The sequence below is a fragment of the Pipistrellus hanaki genome (assembly GCF_964339955.1).
Source record: "Pipistrellus hanaki genome assembly, chromosome: 5".
NCBI classification, from domain to species: Eukaryota; Metazoa; Chordata; class Mammalia; order Chiroptera; family Vespertilionidae; genus Pipistrellus; species Pipistrellus hanaki.
This window is the reverse complement of record NC_140507.1, coordinates 80,259,470-80,280,732: the sequence shown is the minus strand read 5'-3', so window position 1 is coordinate 80,280,732 and position 21,263 is coordinate 80,259,470. Positions and strand designations below refer to the sequence as shown.

General features: G+C 50.2%; 1 protein-coding gene across 1 annotated transcript in view; it reads right to left on the bottom strand.

Annotated features, from left to right (window-relative positions):
• NWD1 (NACHT and WD repeat domain containing 1) overlaps nucleotides 1–19,996 on the bottom strand; it is a 52,355-nt gene extending 32,359 nt beyond the window's left edge. Inside the window, exons 1-4 of the mRNA XM_084886075.1 lie at nucleotides 19,716–19,996; nucleotides 17,525–17,641; nucleotides 11,544–11,841; nucleotides 7,213–8,485 (exon numbers count right to left, since the gene is read on the bottom strand). Of these exons, the coding sequence (XP_084742201.1) occupies nucleotides 7,213–8,485; nucleotides 11,544–11,841; nucleotides 17,525–17,641; nucleotides 19,716–19,799 (1,772 nt within the window). The 5' untranslated portion in view covers nucleotides 19,800–19,996. The remainder of the gene's footprint in view (nucleotides 1–7,212; nucleotides 8,486–11,543; nucleotides 11,842–17,524; nucleotides 17,642–19,715) is intronic.
• Nucleotides 19,997–21,263: the final 1,267 nt, after the last annotated feature.

Below are 21,263 nucleotides of genomic sequence, written 5' to 3'. Positions count from 1 at the left end.
AAACAGCTAAACAGCGTATGTTCACCGAGCTGGAGGCACTCAAGTCCAACCTTCAGCCGCCTTCTGCACCCACAGGAGGGGCAGTCCTGCCCTCTGCGAGGCCCCTCTGCTCCACTGATTGCATCAGATGTAGAGCCAGAAAGGCCCATTGATCTCTGTCTCCCCGGATTTTGCGAGCAGGATTCCAGGCGGAGCCAGGACGATGGCGTCAGGCCCCTGAAACGGGAGCTCGGGATGCCCACGGAAGCTTGTGGCAAGCTGGAGGTCTGGGGAGGGGGAAGGAAGGGGCGCGCACAAAAGCTGGTGTGAGGAGGGAGCGGATCCGGAGGGAGAGGGGATGAAAAGCTGCCCTGGTTCCTGTGGCTTGCCTGTTTCCATGACAACCTGCTTCCTCCATAAAGACAGCAGTGCAGGAGCCTAATGGCCCAAACCCTTTATTCCGGAACATTGCCCCGTCTATCATTGTAGAGTCCATGCCAGGCCTCCACTCTGGGGTACTACTGGCGAAATCTGGGGTATGCCCCCTGGAGTTGGCTTTGGAGTGGCCCTGGGTTCCCGAGCGCTTCCCACAGCCTCGGCATAAAGCCCTTATAGTAAGCGTTAGTGTGAAAGGTATTCTGTTCCTGGCAAACCAACTAAACAACAAACAATACCCCCTCCCTGCTCTCCGCCCATCTTGCATGATTTGTGGTAAAAGACAAAGGTGGGGAAGAGAAAAACTGCCCTAAAATGGAGAAGAGACAAAATTGGATTGCTAAGCATCCCTGCTGATGGGCTCGAATGTTCCATTAAGCTAAAGCTCTATTGCCTGTTGTGTCTGCCAATTGGTCTCCATCCCTCCCTCCTGGGGGCGGGGGCTCAGCTGGGCTGCTGGGTGCGTGAGATGAACACGCTTCTAGCTCCTGCTCATTTTTTCGGACTCCCTGTCCACACCTGGCATCTCTGAGCAATCCCTCCTGACCATCCTGACCCAGCTTCACCAGTTTGCAGCCCCAAAACGTTCTCTGGGCTGGGCAAACTTCATCTCTTTAAACTCTATGAACACAATAGAATTAAATTTTTCTGTTACAATTTTGCTGACTCCCATGCCACAAGCCTATAATTAGATGTAGAGACAGGTTTGAGGTTGATTCTTCAGAGAAGTTTGCTATATATATATATATATATATATATATATATATATACACACACACATACCAGAGGCCCGATGCACGAAGATTCATGCAAGAATGGGCCTTCCTTCCCCTGGCTGCAGGCACCGCCTTTGCTCTGGCCAGAGCCACCTTTTTGCCTTCCTAGAGGCCTGGAGTGGCAGGGGCAGTATGGAATGCCTGAATCGTTGCAAGCATCTTGCCCCGCCCCTGCCACTAAGAGCCTGCGTATGCAAATTAACCCACCATCTTTTTTTGGGATTAATTTGCATACTCACTACTGATTGGCTGGTGGGCATTGTGAAGGTACGGCCAATTTGCATCTTACTCTTTTATTAGTGTAGTTTTTTTTTTTAAATTGATTTCATAGAGGAAGGAAAGGAAGAGAGAGATAGAAGCATCAATGATTAGAGAGAATCATGGATCGGCTGCCTCCTACATACCCACTACTGTGGATCAAGCCTGCAACCTGGACATGTGCCCTGACTGGGAATTGAACCAGTGACCTCTTAGTTTATAAGTCGATGCTCAGACACTGAGCCACATCGGCTGGGCCAGAGAGGTTTGCTTTAAGGAGATTCTTTTTTTTCCCCCTGAAATCTCCACACAAATTGTTTAGTAATTATAAAGGGAAACATTGCACATTTACAGTGGGGGGGTTGGGGGGGGTGGGAAATTGTACCCAAAAAGGGCCAAGCATCACTCGGGTTTAACCTGGATGTGATCACAAGGAAACATCAGACCAAACATCAGGTGGAAGGACCTACAATCTCCTCACACACCTGCCCCCCCCCACCTCAAGCTGTGCTCCCTGGACCAGTAGCATCGAAGGAGTGATACCTGGGTCCCAGACCCTACCCCAGACCTGCTGCACCAGACCCGTTATTCAAAAGCAGGTCCAGGATACATATACCCATTAAAAATTGAGGAATGCGGTCCATGCTCTTCAAAACAGCACAAACAGAATGTTCCGGATTATAGGAGACAGAAGAGATGATAATTAAATGCAATGTGTGGTTCTGAATTGGCAGCTCTACAGGACATTTTTGTGACAATTGGCAAGTTTTAACCATAAACTGTGTATTAAATAATATAATTGCATCGGTGACACATTTCCTAAGTTTTGTCATTGTCCTGTGGTGTCGTGGGATACTGGCTGTCCTTGTTCTTAGGGAAAATGTGACATATTTAAGGGTAAAGAGGAGTGATGCCTGTAATAAACTCTCAAATGGTTCAGGGGAAAACTAAGTGTGTGTTTAAATAGGTAGATATTAAGACAGAGATTAGGTAGGTAGATAAAGAGAGAGAGAGATAGATAAATAGGAAGGATTATAAATAAAAGAAAAATAGTGAAAAATAGATGATAGATCAGTAGAAAAATAGAATAGAAAAATAGAAAGAAAATATCTATCATGATAGATAAACAGACAGATAGAAAGAGAATATGAAAGAAAACATTGATAAACAAATGAGAGGAAGAGCTTGGCCTGCATGGCTCAATGGTTGAGTGTTGACCTATGAACTAGGAGGTCATGGTTCGATTCTGGTCAGGGCGCAAGCCGGGGTTGTGGGCATGGTCCCTAGGGCAGGGCATGCAGGAGGCAGCCAAACAAAGATTCTCTCTCATCACTGGTGTTTCTTTTTTCTTTTCTTTTTTTAAAAAAAAATATATTTTATTGATTTTTTTTTACAGAGAGGAAGAGAGAGGGATAGAGAGTTAGAAACATTGATGAGAGAGAATCATCGACCAGCTGCCTCTTACACACCCCCTACTGGGGATGTGCCCGCAACTAAGGTACATGCCCTTGACTGGAATCGAACCCAGGACCTTTCAGTCTGCAGGCCGACGCTCTATCCACTGAGCCAAACCAGTTTCGGCATCACTGATGTTTCTATTTCTCTCTTCCACTTCCTTCCTCTCTGAAATCAATAAACACATACTGAAAAGGGGGGTGGGGAGAAAGAGAAGGAGGGAGGGAAAGAAAGCTAATGTGGCCAATTGGTGATTCTGGAGGAAGGGCATTTGGCAGTCGTTGTCAATTAGAGCCGGCTCTGCCTGCGGGGGACACTTGGCAGCGCCCTGAGACATTTTTGGTTGCCCTGATGAGGATGGCATCTTGTGAGGTGGAGGCAAGGGATGCTCTTTACCACCCTACTGGGCACAGGAGGCCCACACACACTGCAAAGAACTGGCCCCAAATGTCAGTAGCACCAAAGCTGAGACAACCTGATGGAGGGGAATTCTTTGCACTGTGGGAGTTCTTCCGTTAGTCTGTACTTTGAAAGTATTTCAAAGTAAAAATTTTACAAAATACATCTTATATTTCTGTCTGCATAGAGACAGAAAGCAGATCCGTGGGTATCAGGAACCGGGGAGGGAGAATGGGGGGGCGTTGCTAATGCAGATGGGGTTTCCTTCGGGGGTGATGAGATGTTCTGGAGGTGGGTAGTGGTTGCCAAACACTGGAGATGTACAAAATGCCACTGAAATGTACACTTTATCATTTCTTTTCAAAAAATATTTTTATTGATTTTTTTTTAGACTGAGAGGAAGAGGAGATGGAGAGAGAGAAACATGGATGTGAGAGCGAAGCATCAGTTGGCTTCCTCTTGGGGAGTGAACCTTCAACTCTGGGCATGTGCCCTGACCGGGAATCGAACCAGCAACCTTTCAGTGTGCAAGACAATGCCTGAGCAGAAAACCAAAGACAAACCAAGCGATGCTTTACAGAAGAGGAGGGACACTGTTTAATATGCCTGCGGACTCAGGGAATAACTCTCCAAATCTGAGTGCGGAAACACGCATGGGGCTTCTCTTTATATCTCCCTGTGGTCTTTGTCTTGCAAATTGACCATTTCTGTCCTTTTCACTGGCCTTGCAAGAAGGCCCCCAGGTGTTGGGGGCTCTGGGCCATATCTGATGGTCTGGCCTGGTGCCAGCGTTAATAACCCTCCCTCCAGGGCAGTGCACTGTTCACTGTTTTACGGCCTCTATAACAGGTTCTGCATGACCAGTATCTGGGAAGGAGGTAGTGACAATTATAAGTTATCAAGAATGTACACTGAGCTTGCAGGCATGGATTCAGACCACTAGCCCCCAAATATCAGAGTTACGTTGGGATTAGCCTTTTTGAGCCTTCTCAGAGCCACACTGGCCAGGGCGAAATGGACACTTTAAAAGAGTGAACTTGACGATACATGAATCATTGTGGGTGGAATAGTGTTTCCCCCAAATAAGCGCCAACCTGGAACCTGTCCATGGGACCTTGTCTGACAACGGTCTTCGGGGACGTGATGGGGTTAAGATGAGGTCATCCTGGATTAAGGTGGGCCCTCATCTAACGAGCAGTGTCCTTACAAGAAGAAGGAAATTCAGACAGAGATGCACACAGGGAGAGGCCAGGAGACAACGTGCACAGAGGCTGGAGTGGCGCTAAGGAGCCCAAGGAAGGCCTAGGGCAGGTTCTCCTCTGGCACCTGAGCGCGGCCCCGCGGACGCCTCCATTTCAGACTGCGGGGCTCCAGCACTGCCCGAGAACAAACTTCTCTTCAAAGCCCAGCATTGTTCGGGTGCACTGTGCGGGAGGCAGCCAACCAATCTGACCCCCTCTCTCTCTCTCTCCGCCCACCCCACTCATTCCCTTCCAATTTCTCTAAAATAAAATCAATGGGAAAAATATCCTTGAGTAAGGATTAACAAAATACTATGTAATAAAGAGGGAATATGCAAATTGACCATCACTCCGTCACAAAGATGGCAGCACCCACAGTGGAGGCTGGGAGTTTCTGTAACACAAAATGACTGCACCCACAAAGGAGGCCAACTTCCCTTAACGAGCCTTAACGAGCAGGGACCTGAGACTGTGCGGCACCTCCTCACCCCCGAGGGGCTTGACAGAGGGCCTCAGGCCATGCCCCCCACCCTCACACCAGGCTGGGGACCTCAGGCATGCCCCACACCCAGGGGGCTTGATGGGGGACCTCAAGGAAAACCCCCACCCCGCCCTGGGCTGGGAGACCTCAGGCCACGCCCTCCTGACCCAGCACTGGGCCAGGGGACTTGAGGCTGCGCCGCCCCCGACCCCCAGGGCTCGACAAGGGTGGGACCAGCTGGGTCTGTATCTAGCCCAATGCAGGGGCGGGGAGGCGGGGGGGGGGGGAGGGGGGGGGAGGGGGAGCGGTTTTGGTTCACGCACAATTTTGAGGAGCACGTGGATGGAAGGGGACTTGACTTTGGGTCCCACGGCACACCTCGGGAGGGAGATTTTCATATACATTTTACTAATTTTCATTCATCTCTGACACTTCTATTATAGAGAAAGGGTAAATAGCAATATTCAAATATTTTCTCCAACCAATCCCCTTTTAATGTGCATGAATAGGGTCACTGGTAAATAAATAAATAAACAAATAAATAAATAAGTTAAAATAAAATAAAGAGAGTTAAACATAGAGAAAAGGGAACCCTTGTGCACTGTTGGTGAGGTTGTAAATTGGCAGCCACTGTGGAAAACAGCATGAAGGTTCCTCAAAAAATTAAAAATAAAGCTACCATATGGAGCCAGCAATTCCACCTCTGGGTATTTATCTGAAGAAATCCAAAGCACTCATTGGAAAAGACATATGTACCCCAATGTTCATTGCATCATTATTTATAATAGCCATCACAAAGTGAATGGATAAAGAAGAGATGGTATCCTATATAATAAAAGCACAGTATGCAAATTGTCCCTGCGACTGGGAGTTTGTCCGGGAGTTTGACCAGGGGGCGGGGCCAGCTGAGGGAAAGGAGGGAGGTCCCAGCCGGCAGCTGCTAGGGACCCTACACATTTCATATATATATTAAAGCCTCAGTGCATGAATTCATGCATGGGTGGAGTCCGGCCAGCCTGGACAGGGGGAGGGGACATGGGTGGTTGGCTGGCCTGCCTGATGGTCCAACTCCTGGTCAAGGGGACAATTTGCATATTAGCCTTTTATTATATAGGATATACACTGAGTGGCCAGATTATTATGCATTCAGAGATCATAATAATATGGCATATATATATATAGTGGAATATTACTCTGTCATAAAAAAGAATGAAATCTTGCCATTTGTGACAACCTGGATGACCTAGAGGGTTGTCCATTAAGTGAAATAAGTCAGACAACAACAAATACCGTATGATTTTACTTATATGTGGAATCTAAAACACTAAACAAATAAATAGGCAAAACGAAACAGAAACAGACCCATAGATACAGAGAACAAGCTGATGGGTGCCAAAGAGGAGGAGAATGGGGGTGGCTGGAAAAGAAAAAAATATATGATCTGGAACAAGGAAATATTGAAAAGAGTAACAACAATAATAAAGGTCAGATTAATATTATAAACTGCTGTCAAACTCCCTCAGGTCTGTGCAAGGTTTTTGCTTGAGGTTTATATATATATATATATAGCCGAAGCTGGTTTGGCTCAGTGGTGGAGCGTCGGCCTGCGGACTGAAGGGTCCCGGGTTCGATTCCGGTCAAGGGCATGTACATTGGTTGTGGGCACATCCCCAGTGGAGGGTGTGCAGGAGGCAGCTGGTCGATGTTTCTCTCTCGTCGGCGTTTCTGGCTCTCTATCTCTCTTCCTTTCTCTCTGTAAAAAATCAATAAAAATATATTAAATATATATTTATATATATATATATATATATATATATATATTTTTTTTTAAAGAGAGGATCTTTTATGTGGCATGTTTTATATTTTTCTTTTTAAAAAAATATATTTTATTGATTTTTTACAGAGAGAAAGGGAGAGGGATAGAGAGTTAGAAACATTGATGAGAGAGAAACATCGATCAGCTGCCTCTTGCACAATCCCCACTGGGGATGCAACTGCAACCAAGGTACATGCCCTTGACCGGAATGGAACCCAGGACCTTTCAGGCCGACGCTCTATCCACTGAGCCAAACCGGTTTTGGCATGTTGTCTATTTTTCTTGTACATGAGCTCTAGTTACTAGCATAAAACATAATATTAATTCAGGTGTGTGTTTTTAATGGTGGGGGGGCGGGGGACTGAGACTTACCGGGAAGACACGAGGTAGCCCAGCACACGGGCCACCAGCAGCTGCCCGTGCGTCTGCTCCAGGCGGGCGCACAGCTCGTGCAGCATGTCCTCGGCAGTGGAGGCCAGCGGGGCGGGCACGGTGAAGGACGCCCACTTCCGGGCCTCCTCGAAGGCCAGCCTCAGCTGCCCGGGGTGCCCGCACTCCGGGAGGCCGGCCCAGAGCAGATCCCGCTGCCCTGGGCTCAGGGTCCTCCTGGAGGCCGCCAGCAGCAGCCGGACCATCTCTTGCCCTTGGCTGCTGGAGAGGGGCTCCACCTCCCAGAAGGACTGCGGGTCCCTGACAGTCCGCTGCACGGCGTCCAAGACGCCCGGCTGCCCCGAGCAGGCCGAGACGATGAGGTGGACCCTGGGGGGGCACCTGGGAGGCAGCCAGGGGACCCTCCTCCGGCGACGGGTGGCGTCCACATCCTCCACCGAGTCCAGCAGGATCACCAGGGACTCGAAGTTGCGGCGGGAGACGGTGTGCAGGAGGGTGTGGAAGAACTGGACCACCCTGGCGTGGGCCTCCAGGACCTGGGCGGGGGGCAGGGGCAGCCCGTAGGCCAGGCACACCTGGAAGCAGAGGCTCCGCAGCAGGCCGTGGGCGTCGCGGCTCATCTGGGAAGTCCCCAGGAGCCGCAGGACAGTCACCGTCTTGCAGCCCAGCAGCCCCGGCACCTGCTCGGCCAGCTTGCACATCAGCGCCGTCTTCCCGATGCCCGGGGGGCCGAAGAGCACCAGGGGCGTGTGGGGGTGACTGTCGCTCTGCCGGAGACGCCGGCCCACCCGGGCCAGGAGCTCTTGGCGCCCGCAGAAGGTCCCGGTGGCCTCGGCGCTCAGCCCCAGGTGGTGGCGGATCTCCTGGTAGAGCCAGGCCAGGTCCCGCCGGCCCGCCTCCAGCTCCCGGAGGCGCTCCAGCACCTGGTGGTTGGCCCTGGCCACGAACTGCTCCCCCAGCTCCTGCAGGTACCGGGCGTGAGCCTTGTTTTTGGGGTTCACCAGGTCGCGGCTCCAAGGCAGGCGGTGGGCCCTGAGGACGCCCGGCTGCCTATCGGCGATGCGCCCCTTGAGGCTGCTGAGAAGGTGCTGGGCGTCCGTGTCCAGGCAGCCGTCGGCGAGCCGGTCCACCATCTTCAGGGCACAGTCTTCCAGGATGTGTCGGTTCAGGTCTTGGATCTCCCTCAGGAAGACGGTGGCCCCCTGCTCCCCATCTGTCAGGCTCAGCAGGCCCCGCTCTATCTCCCACTCGATGACTGCAAAGGTAGAGGAGAAAGGGAGAAAGCATGTTATCCGCTGGCCAGAGTGGGGACACTGGGGAGACACACGTGGGAGGTGGGGGTAGTGAAGTTCAACATGCGCCCAAGTGCTATGGCATAACCTTAGACAAATGAATGCTCTCGAGTATGTGCCAATAAAACTTTATTTTAAAAAATCAAATGATGGGCCGAAACCGGTATGGCTCAGTGGATAGAGCGTCAGCCTGTGGCCTGAAGGGTCCCAGGTTCGATTCCGGTCAAGGGCATGTACCTTGGTTGCGGGCACATCCCCAGTAGGGGTGTGCAAGAGGCAGCTGATCAATGTTTCTCTCTCATTGATATTTCTGACTCTCTATCCGTCTCTCTTCCTCTCTGTAAAAAAAATCAATAAAATATATTTTTAAAAAATAAAAATTAAAATTAAAAAATCACATGATGGGCTGGACTTGGTCCTCGGGCCATCCTTTGCTGGACCCTTGTCCCAGAGCAGATAGCAGCTGCCCCGAGAACCCTTATTTTGCAGAACCGAAGGGCCAGGTTGAATTCTTAGGAGCCATTGTTTGGAAATAGCAATCAGACCTAAGAAGTTATTTTTGAAGCTCCCCTGCATTCAGCAGAGGCTCCTAGCTCTCTGCGGCTCAGTGAGCCAGCCCCTTGGAGACGGGACTTACTCTCCGAGCCAACGACAAGAGCCACTCAAAAGTCCTCCGTGGAGTGACCCCACACTCGCCTCAGCCCCGTGAACAGGCTTGAAGGCAACTAACAGTCCCCAAATGGGGTTCTTCTTGAACACATTTCGGCATGAACCAATCCAAGACCATTTTCAAGCTGGGTGACCTTGTGCAAAGCACTGTACCTCTCTGAATCTGCTTCCTCCCTGTAACATGGACACCCTAGTCCAATCGTGATGGCTTGTTTTGAGGATTTTCTATGAACTAATACTGTGGAAAGCTGAGGACATTATACTGATGGAACAAAGCCAAGCAAAAGATTACAGACTGCACAACTCCATCTTTTATAACATGTTGAAATCAAATCATAGAGATGGAGATGGGTTCGTGGTTGCCAAGGGCTGGGTGTTGGGAGGGCTAAGTGTGCCTCTGAAGGGGTAGCAGGAGGGATCCTTCCAGTAAGAAAACAGGCCTATGTATTGACTGTGGTGGTTACTATAAGCTACACAGGTGATAAAACTGCATGGAATGAAATACACATGCATGGGCTAGCTGCATACACACACACACACACACACACACACACACACACGCCAAGTGTGTACCTTTAAAAGTAGTGCTCTCTCTGGATTATAACTATGTCCACATCTTGGTAGTAATATTGTACTCTAGTTTTGCAAGCTGTTACCTTTGGTGGACACTGGTTAAAGAATGCCTGGTTGGTAGTCACAAAATAGCAGTATAGGGAATCTAATCAATCATCCTATCTAATAAAAGCATAATATGCTAAGTGTCCCACCTATTCACCATTCAACCTGGGACTGAGCGAGATGGGCCAGACATGCCCTGGAGCCCTCCTGCAGTCCCTCCCCAGCTGGCCAACCTCCCGTGTTCCACCCTAGCCCCTATTGTGGACTTGTGGGGTCCCTTGGCCTGGCCTGTACCCTCTCACAATTCAGTACCCCTCAGGGGATGTTGGAGAACTGGGTTCAGCCCAATCCCGCAGGCCAGACTAAGGGACTCCACTGGTGCATGAATTTGCTGTCATCAGGGTGAGCCTCTGATGGTTACAGAAAATTCTTTGCTCCCACACTCCATGATCCCACTCGGCACTCGCACCAGCTGCCAGCACTGGAGCCACTGCTCACACCCACTGCTGGTGCCCAGCACATGCACCAATTACTCAGCACTGTCAGCAGGTGCAAGCAGCTGCAGGCCCCGATCACCTCTGAGGGCTTCTCCACCTCCCCCTGCTCCTGAGGGGCGATTGGGGCAGCACTGACAGCACTGGCCTTGCTCACACCCACTGACAGCACTGGCCCTGTTTGCACCCACTGACAGTCAGTGGGTGAAAGCAGGGCCAGGCTCTGTCAGCACGTGGGAGGACGGTGGTGGGAGTGGAGCTGCCAGCAGACAGAGAACAAGGAACCACAGTGGGAGGGACTGGGCGGGGGCATGGATAATGGCTGGAGACCCACTGCTGTGCCCACCGCAGCCTCGCCAGCCCACAGTTCCTAACAAGGTGCACGAATTCATGCACTGGGCCCCTCGTATACTTATAATATAAATTAACATATTGAATATGCAGATAAATGAATTCATATATCTCATAGTTTTAGTAATATAAATTCATATGTTTAATAGTTTGAGTAATATAAATTCCTACATGTAATGTTTGGTAATATAAATTGACATACTAAAAACCCACAAACTGATGTATTACTAACCCACAAGCAACAGGAACCTGTTTCTTGCTGGCAGCAAGTGGTGGGGAAGGGAACTGATGATGCTGCATGTTTAGAAAAACATCTTTCTGATATCTGGAGTGGAGGGTGACGTGGGTGGAGGGTGGGGTAAGAGCTGAGGGGCCAGGCGGGAGCAGGTGATGGATACAGCAGTCACAGGGTCTGATCCCTACTCTCCCCCGGGGACAGGTGAGACCCCCTCCTCCCGGGGCCTCAGTTTCCACTCTGAGGCAGGTGCTGGAAGGCCAGAGGCCTGAGCTCTCAGCAGGTCTAACTCGGGCGTTCCGTTTCCCCAGGATTGTCCTGGGTTTGGCCCTAACAGTCCTGCCTCCCCGGTGCCTCCTGGTCCAAGGCCAACAGGGCTGGTGGTTGTCTTAGAACCTGTCCCCCAGAGCCAGGAGCCTCCCTGGGAGAAGCGATGGAGCCGGAGGAGGAGAGGAGGATCCCGAGAGACCCAGATTTCACTGGACCTCGGCTGAACGCTCCTGGGTCATCTGTAAAATGACCTTTCTCAGGACCGGGGAGCTGGGCTGGTTCGGCATCCATGGACACGCGGATCGTGGCGTTTGGACAACCCTCTATGCGAATTCTGATCCCACGGGCATTTCCCACGGGTCCCGGGGAGCCTCACGTCCTTACCTGACCGCTGGTAGCGATGCCACTGCTCCTGGGTGATGAGGCCCAGCCTGCTGGCCTCCTGGGCTCCACAGCGCAGCACCGAGGTCAGGGTGGCCTCCTCCGGCCCACGGGCGTCCCCGGGGCCCGGGGCCTGCAGCACGTAGCTGGGGGGCACGGCGTTCTCGTCCCTCCGGAAGTGCTGAGCCACCAGCTCCAGGTCACCCGGCCTGGCGGTCAGCTGGGCCTTCAGGGCCTCCCATTCCTCCTCCTCGACCAGCGTGGGGACTGGACAGGGGCCGTACTGGTCACCGAGGAGGGCCTGGCAGAGAGAGGGTAAGAGAGAGGGGCGCGGGCTCCAATCTCAGCTCTGGCACTTAGCTCTATGACCGTTGGTGAGGCACGCAGAGCTCCTAAACATGTGTCTGGCTCTAGTGCCATGGAGAAAATCACATTAAGAAGTGCAGGCAGCCCTAGCAGTTTTGGCTCAGTGGATAGAGCATTGGCCTGCGGACTGAAGGGTCCTGGGTTTGATTCCAACTAAGGACATATGCCTGGGTTGCAGGCTCCATCCCCAGTAGGGGGTGTGAAGGAGGCAGCTGATCAGTGATTCTCTATCATCATTGACGTTTCTATCTCTCTCTCCCTCTCCCTTCTTCTCTAACATCAATATATATATATATATATTCTTTTTAAATAATTAGTGCAGGCAGAGATCGCACCTGTGTGCAGAGTAGGTATATTTGGAATCTGATTGAGCATCTTTTGCTTGGGAAGCCCTCTGTGCCAGTTGAATAGCAGCCCCTCCTCCAAAAGATATCTGGTCCTAATCCCTGGACCCTGTGAATGTACCTTTAACCAAAAGAAGGTTGTGATGTTGATTTTATGTGTCAGTGTGACTGAGCTAAGGGATGCCCAGATAGTTAGCTGGTCAAGCGTGGTTTCTGTGTGTGCCTGTGAAGGTGTCTCTGGAAGAGTTAGCATTGGAGGAGGCGGGCTGAGTAAAGTAGATGGTCCCCAATGCTGGTGGGCCACATCCAGTCCACGAAGGGCCCCTGGAACAAAGAGGAGAAAGGGCACACTTCCTCCGTGCTTGAGCTGAGATATCTGTCTTCTGTTGTTGGACATGGGTTCTCAGGTATTCAGACTCAGATGGGATTTACACCATCAGCCCCTCAATCCTTAGGCCCCAACACAGGCTGAATTACACCACCAGCTTTCCTGGGTCTCCTGCTGGCAGATGACATATGGTGGAACTTCTCGGCCTCCATAATCATGTGGACCAATTTCTATAACAAATCTCTTATCTATCTATCTATCTATCTATCTATCTATCTACCTATCTATCTATCATCTATATCTATCTATCCATCCATTTATCTATCTATTTCATTGGTTCTGTTTCTCTGGAGACCCCTCACTAATACCAAAGTCTTTGCTGATGCAATTATGTTAGATGGGCCCTAAATGCAATCCTGAGAATCTATATATATAAAAGCCTATGTGACTGTCTGACCATCTGACCATCCAACCGGTAGCTATGATGCACACTGACCACCAGGGAGCAGGAGCTCACTTGGGAGTTGCCAAGTTGCAGTGACTTGGCAGCTGCAGTTGTCAGGTAACACACCCAGAACCAGAGAGGAGGGAGCCCAATTCCGGGATGCATCACTGGAGGAACACCCTCTCGCAATCTGGGACCCCTCGGGGGATGTTGGCGAGCAGGTTTCAGCCGGATCCCCACAGGCCAGGCCGAGGGACTCCACCAGTGCATGAATCCATGCACCAGGTCTCTAGTCCAGCGGTCACCAACCTTTCGGACCTCAGGGACCACCAGTGAGGTTGGTGACCGCTGCTCTAGTCTTTGCTAAGAGACAGGCAGAGGGAGATTTGACACAAACAAAAGTGGAAAAGATGACATGACAACAAAGCTAGAGATTGGACTGATGCAACCACAAGCCAAGGACGCCTGGAGCCCCCAGAAGCCGGCAAAGCAAAGAAAAAACTCTCCCTGAGAAATGCAGGCAGGTGCACAGCCCTGCTGACACCTTGGTTTCAGACTTGGAGGGACAAGGGAAGTTAAGAAAGGTGTCACCAGCAAACCACAGACCAGAGATCTTAGGAAGAAGACAGATGGTTAAAAAAATTTTTTTTTTTTTTTTTTTTTTTATTAAATACTGGGGTCAGTGGAACTAAAGCAAGGGGAGTGGGAAGAGCTGCAAAGAATGACATCAAGCTATCAGGAGCAACTGTCTGGAGACTCTGGAGCTTCTGGTGCCCCAAGAGACCTAGGGCCTCGAGAAGAGCCTGAGGAGAGTCCCATGCCACGTCGCCTAATGACTTATTTACCAGAGAGAAGCCTCCCCCACTCGCCCCCCCCCCCAACACACACACACAGCTCTGCTTCCCATGGAGAGCCCCCTGCCAGATCAGAGCCGTGAAAGAGGATGAAGCTGTGGCTCTGGGGCGATAGAGGGGCAGTGCCTGGCACAGCAGGAAAGCAGGCCGTGGGCAGAGGCCCTCCCCCGGGCCGGCCCACACAGCCCCTCTGGAAGGAGGTGCGAGGTCCCTGGGCCGCGGGGCCTGGGAGAAGCTCAGAGACCGGCCTCCGGTTCCCGGGTCTCCTGGAAACTGTGTTGTGCTTTTCACTGCCTACGGTTCGGGTTGCAAAGTCGAATTCCCCCTGGAGTTCCTCCCCCCCCTCCCTTCTCCCTTTAGCAATTTTTTTTTTTTCTTTGAAACGTAACGAAATGATCAGTCACCAGACTCCTTTGGAAAGCTAAATGAGAAGGTGGGGGAAACATTATTTGTGGAGGAGATACGCAAGCCAGAGTGTGGAGCTTTCCAGATGTTAGGTGGTATTTTAAAGCAACAGTAACGAAAACAGAGTGGTTCGAAAGGTAAAAGCATCCAGTTACAAGATGAGTAAGTCCTTGGGATGTAACGTACAATATGGCGGCTGTACATTACATGGGAGAGCTGAAAGCTGATCCTGAGAGCTCTCATTACAGGGGGGGGGGGGGGGGGAATCCTTCTCTTTGCTTAGTTTATTTGTATCTATATGAAACGATAGATATTAGTGAAACTTATTGTAGTAATCACTTCACGGTATATGTATGTATTTTCCGACGTATAAGACGACTCTTGAAACGAAAAAAGTCAACTGAAAATCGGGGGCAAAAGACCAAAATTGCACAAAAATTACCTGCAGACCTTGACGGCAAAGTAAGTCTTTTCTTTGAAGTGTGTGTGTGTGTGTGTGTGTGGGGGGGGGGGGTAGTCTTATACAGCAAATATAGACCCAAACCTATGTTTTAACTGTAAAATTAGGGGGTCTTCTTATATGCCGGAATATATGGTAAGTCAAGTCATTATGCTGTACACCTTAAACATACGGTATACAATGCTGTATATCAGTTACCTATACTAATAAAAGGGTAATGTGCTAATTAGACTGGGAGACCTTCCAGACAAAGCCATGGTGATGGGGCTGAGGCAGAGGCGGTTAGGGGCAATCAGGCCAGGAGTGGGGAACAGTTGCGGGTGATCAGGCTGGGGAGGGGGGCAGTTGGGGGCAAGAAGGCTGGTAGGCAGAGTGGTTAGGGGCGATCAGGCAGGCAGGCAGGTGAGCTGTTAGGAGCCAGCAGTCCCGGTTGTGAGAGGGATGTCCCAGATTGGAGAGGGTGCAGGCCGGGCGGAGGAACACACACCTCCTGTACACGAATTTCATGCACTGGGCCACTAGTATCTCAATAAAGCTGGAGGGGGACAGAGAGAAAAGGGGACAAAAAGGTGGTGCCAAGAAAAGTATACAGCAAAAGAGTGAACCCAAGTGCCATCCTATATAATAAAAGTGTAGAATGCAAAGAGTTTGTCTGGGAGTTCGACCAGGGGGCAGGGCCCGCCGGGGAAGGGGAGGGAGGCCCCGGTTAGCAACTACAAGGGGACCCTACCAGTGCACGAATTTCATGCCCTGGGCCTCTAGTTGTATAGACAAAACAATGTCTCACACACCTTGTTTCTTGGAGGGAGGCCTGCTCTCTTGGGCAGCTCTTTCTGCACCACTGGAAGTGTTCTCACCTGTGAGGTGGCTCCTTGCCATCCCGGTGTGGGTTGGAGGACTGAGGAACTGAAATTGTACTTCCGCCTGATTTTAAATAACTTAAGTTTAAATCACCACATGTGGCTCATGACTACTGCATGGGACAGGCCATTCTAAGGCCAAAGTTTTCACCTAGTTCTCTTTATTTCCCTAGAAAAGAGCTTTTAAAATGGGGCCATATTCTCCTACATTCTACGTACAAACCTCCAGGAGAGGTTCAGAGTATTTGGTAGCTGCTCGAAGCTTCTTAGTGATGAAGGGGTGTGGGGTGACAATACTTTCTTGGCTTCCCCCCCTTTACTGTTCTTTTTCTCTAATCCTCACTGGAGAGCCTCACAGGTTCTTTGGGGTTTTTAGTTGGAGTTTATAAATGTTAAGGCATTTGTTTAGAAAAAATATTTTGGTCTCTTTTATTCTCTATATTTATAAGATATTTTTAGCCCTAACTGGTTTGACTCAGTGGATAGAGTGTCGGCCTGTGGACTGAAGGGTCCTAGGTTTGATTCCGGTCGAGGGCATGTACCTTGGTTGCAGGCACATCCCCAGTAGGGAGTGTGCAGGAGGCAGCTGGTCGATGTTTCTCTCTCATCGATGTTTCTAACTCTCTATCCCTCTCCGTTCTTCTCTGTAAAAAATCAATAAAATATATTAAAAATAGTATTTTTAAACTTATTTACTTTTTTAAACAGGTAAGGCATTTTCAGAGTTGGGATACTTTTCAATAATTATTTTAGTTTTTAGTATTCTTTTTTTAAATCCTCAACCTAGAATATGTTTATTAATTTTAGAGAGAGAGGAAGGGAGAGAGAGAGAGACAGAGAGAAACATCAGTTGGTTGCCTCCCAAATGTGCTCCAACCAGAGAACAAACCCACAACCAACCATATAGGGCAGTTTTGGCACTTTTTTCAATTAAAGGATGATTATAAGAAGTATTGCGCATTGCTGGTGGGGATGCACACTGGTGTGGCCACTGTGTAAAACAGGACTTTCCTTAAAAAATTAAAAAGAAAATTCCCTTCTGACCCAGTGATCCCACTTCTAGGAATATATCCTTAGAAATCAGAAACACCAATCAGAAAGAATGTATGCACCCCTATGTTCATAGCAGCACAATTTACCATAGCTAAGACTTGGAAACAGCCCACGTGGTCATCAGCAGGTGAGTGGATAAAAAAGCTGTGGTACATCTACACAATGGAATACTATCCAGCTATTAAAAAAAGAAAGAACTCCTACCATTTGCAACAGCAATGGAGAGTATTATGGGAAGCGAAATAAGCCAGTCAGAGAAAGACAAGTATCACATGATCTCACTCATATGTGGACTCTAATGAACAAACTAAGTGGATGAGCAAAATAGGTCCAGAGATATAGACGCATGGGACAGAATCTCAGAGGGAAAGCAGGTGAGGGTGGGTGGGTGGGAAGAGATCAATCAGAGAACTTGTATGCATACATGCATAACCCGTGGTCACAGACAATAGGGGGGTGAAGGCCTGGGGCTGGGGGTGGAGGCAGGTTAGAAGAGGTCAGTGGGGAGGAAAAGGGACATAGGTAATACTTTCAACAATGAAGACTTAAAATATAAATTAATAAAGTAGATGGGGTGGGAAAGCTCATGGAAAGTCCAGAGCCAATCGGAAGATCCCTTTGGATTTCAACACTCCGCTCTCTAACTTACCTGCTGCTTCCACCTGACTGTTAATGTCTGGATCTCAGCTAGCTCTGCAGAAAACGTGCTGCGAATGATTAGCAATGTCTGCCACAGACAGGCTATGGAGACAGGGTGTGACAGCAGAAATGCCACCCGCGTCCACGCCTGGATGTGGCTGGGAAGCAGGGGCTGTGTCCCTGGGCTAGAAGAGACGTAAGAGGGACCCCATCTCTCCCAAAAGACTTACAACGAAAGCGGGGCCTAGGGAGGTTTTCCGACACCGATCGAGCTCCTCCAAGCAGAGCTCCGTGGTCATGTGGTCCGTGGCCTGCGTGTGCTGGATTCCCCACCGCAGGTCGACCACCTGGAGATGACAAGTGTGGGTGCGTCAGGAATGTGGCGGGATGGGTGGCGTTTCCGTTACCTCTAGCAAAGGCAGGACGGTTCTTTCAATACTTTTTGACAGCTTCTCCCCGAAGGGGGATGTCTGGATTAAACGAACGTGAACGAACGCCCAGAGTAATCATGAGAGAAAGATCAGGCAGGTCCAGATCGGGGGCCTCCTGCAGGATGCCAGGACAGTCCTCCCCGAGACTGCCAAGGTCATGAGCAACACGGGAAGGCCAAGGAGTCATCCCAAACTGGAGGGGACTGGGGAGACCTGACATCTAAATACACCTGAGGCCGAAACCGGTTTAGCTCAGTGGTAGAGCGTCGGTCTGCGGACTGAAAGGTCCCGGGTTCGATTCCGGTCAAGGGCATGTACCTTGGTTGCGGGCACGTCCCTGGTAGGGGGTGTGCAAGAGGCAGCTGGTCGATGTTTCTCTCTCATCGACGTTTCTAGCTCTCTATTCCCCCTCTCTTCCTCTCTGTAAAAAAATCAATAAAATATATTTATAAAAATAAATAAATAAATAAATAAATGCACCTGAGGCTCCGGGAGGAGGGGGGGTGGGGGGGAGGGCTAGAGACCAGAGAGAAGTGGTGACATCTGGGTAACATCAGGAGGCTGGTTAATAACAATGTGCCAGTGCCCATTTCTTGGTTGTACAAATGCACCTGCTATTGTTCACATTCAGGGAAAAAAAACTGGGTGCAAGATATATGGGAACTCTGTGTCACACACAAGCTTCCCGTCAATCTCAATCCCAAAGTAGTTTACTTAAAAACATTTTTAAAAAATATATTTTTTAAAGACCCTGAGCATTTTCAAGCTGTTTCTTTTAGAGCACGGGCAGGTCCACACTGGTTCGCAGAGCTCTCTTTGCGAAGGAGGGTGTTCCCTTTGGCCCACATCAGACGTGGCCACATCGCCTTGGCAACCGCACGCCTGCGGTCCATTTCTGCCTGCGAGCCGGAGGAGGGCCCCCGGCCAAGGAGCGCGGCTGGCCCCTGGGAGGCTGGGATGAGGAGGCGGGGAGGACGGACTCAGAATAGCCCCCACCTCCTCAAATTATTTTGCCCCCGAGGGAAAGACACATCCATTCCTAATGCAGGAGACAGCACGGGGTGAAAGGACCACAGTGCTGAGTGTGCCTGGAGGAAGGCAGGCAGGAAGAAAGAGGATCAGCTATCCGCCTTGGCAGGAGCCTTCCTCTCGGTGGGCCATTGTCCCTGTCTCCGAGCGAGACTGTCTACAGTGCGCGCCACACGGCGAGCGCCCGTGTAGACCTTAAGGGATGAACACTGGCGTCTCATCCGTTCTCAACGTGTAGATGTTCCTTTCCCGTGCCTCTGCCAAGGAGCTGTGTCTCAATGGCAGGAAGTCGAATTTCCAGCACTGCTTCTTTCTTATGAATATATTGATGGCCGCTGGTTTTATAATCCAGGGGCTTTGAGGTGCTGAATTGCTGTCATAAGTGGCAGGGAGGCAGCACCCGTGAGAGCTGAGACCCCAAAGATGGTTTGTCGGTTTCCACATCAAACGTGCAGGCAGTGACTCCCCACTCACCCCCTGTTACCCCGAGGTTGGTGTGAGCTGTAGGGGACTCTGTTTGGGGCCAGTAGCGACTGTGTCCAGCACTCCGGAAAAAGGCACATCCCACTTAGCACCCACCCTGCGTATCCCGCAGTCTTCAAGCTGCCCCAGGGCAGGCAGGGCCAGGAGGGCAGGGAAAACAGCACACAAGTGCTGCGTCTGAGGAGCAGGGTCTCCAGGCTTCCGCTCCTAGCACTGTGTTGCCCACCGCGCAGCCATCATCCCTCCACCTGCCTTTTCTAAAGACTTGTATCTCCCGGGCCCGTGGCCAGGACCAGCGACAGAATTTGCAGGGTCTGCTGCAAAAAGAAAATGCGAGTCTCCTGTTCAAAATCCACGATGCATTTCAAGACTCAACAGGAAAGAGTGACACGGAGCACAGAGCCCGGGGGGACCGCCCAGGCGGCACACCCCGGTTCCCTCTCCCCAGGCAGAGGAAACTGAGGCAGGTGGTGATTACCTCAAACATCAGGCCGTGCTTTTGGCAGAAGGTCTGCACTTCGGGGTATGCGGTCGTCTGCAGAGCTTCTCTCTCCGCGTCCATATCTGCAAGGGGCGACACGGACGGTCCTGGATGGAAGAACCCAGAGCTCTGTCCTGGTCCGTGGCTCTGGTTTTAGCTCCATCCCCTCCCACCCAGGCGGAGGCCCTTGAGGGGACATCAAAAGATGCACATACAGCCGAAACCGGTTTGGCTCAATGGATAGAGCATCGGCTTGGGGACTGACGGGTCCCAGGTTCCATTCCGGTCAAGGGCATGTACATTGGTTGCGGGCACATCCCCAGTTGGGGGTGTGCAAGAGGCAGCTGGTCGATGTTTCTCTCTCATCAATGTTTCTAGCTCTCTATCTCTCTCCCTTTCTCTCTGTAAAAAATCAATTATATATATATATATATATATATATATATATATATATATATATTTTTTTTTTTTTTTAATTTTTTTTTTTTTTTAAAGATACACATACAGGAGGTAAATCTAAGGAGACACGCCTCCTGGATGGCCTGGGACTTCCCAGCTGTCAGCACTCAGCATCCCACATCCCAGGAAACCCTTAGCTCCGGTGGGGAGCTGCCCTCGGTTAGGGTTGCCAGGTAAACTATAGGATGCTCATGAGAACATGCATTTCAGATGAACAGTGAATAACGTGGCAGCATACCTATAGCCCAGTCCACACACCATTTGGACAGATTTGCATTTCTAATAAACCCTGTTCGATTCACACTTCAGAGAAGCAGCAAATAATCTGTTAGCATAGGTGTGCCCTGTTCCATGCAATATCTGGGTACCAGTTCCATTTGCATGTGAGGTAAACAACAAACCATGTGTTACCATAAGGGATAGACTTACAGAAAACGATTATTCGTGGTTTATCTGAAATGAGATTAAATTGGGTAGCCTGGTTTTGTGTTTTGCTTATTTGTTTGTTTTTGCTAAATCTGGCAGCCCTACTCAGCGTAAGCCTGGATGGATTCTAAGACCCTCTCCATCACTGACTTCGCGGTGCGGCCTAATGCCAGGTGTCAGGCTAGCCTCAGTTTCCCCCTCTGTTCTTCTGGGCTGCCAGCTCCCAAAAGTAGAAAAAGTTCTTTTCGTCACGGCCATTCCCGATTTCTCAGCACTCAGCCCAGGCACTCAATAAAGGTTGGTAGAACCACTGTCTACAAGTTAAACTATGGAGTGCAACATAGGTTTTGTTTTCTCCACATGGCCAGGAGGAGGTCACATTAGTGTCTTTCAAAGGCCTCCTAGCCCTGGCTGGTTTGGCTCAGTCGATAGAGCACCGGCCTGTGGATCAAAGGGTCCCGGGTTCGATTCCAGTCAAGGGCATGTACCTTGGTTGCAGGCACCTCTCTGGCCCAAGGCCCTGGTTGGGGCGCATGGAGGCAGGCAACCAATCAATGTGGTTCTCTCACATCGATGTTTTTCTCTGTTTTCCGTCTCTCTTTCACTCTCTCTAAAACAGTGGTTCTCAACCTTTCTAATGCCGAGACCTTTAATACGGTT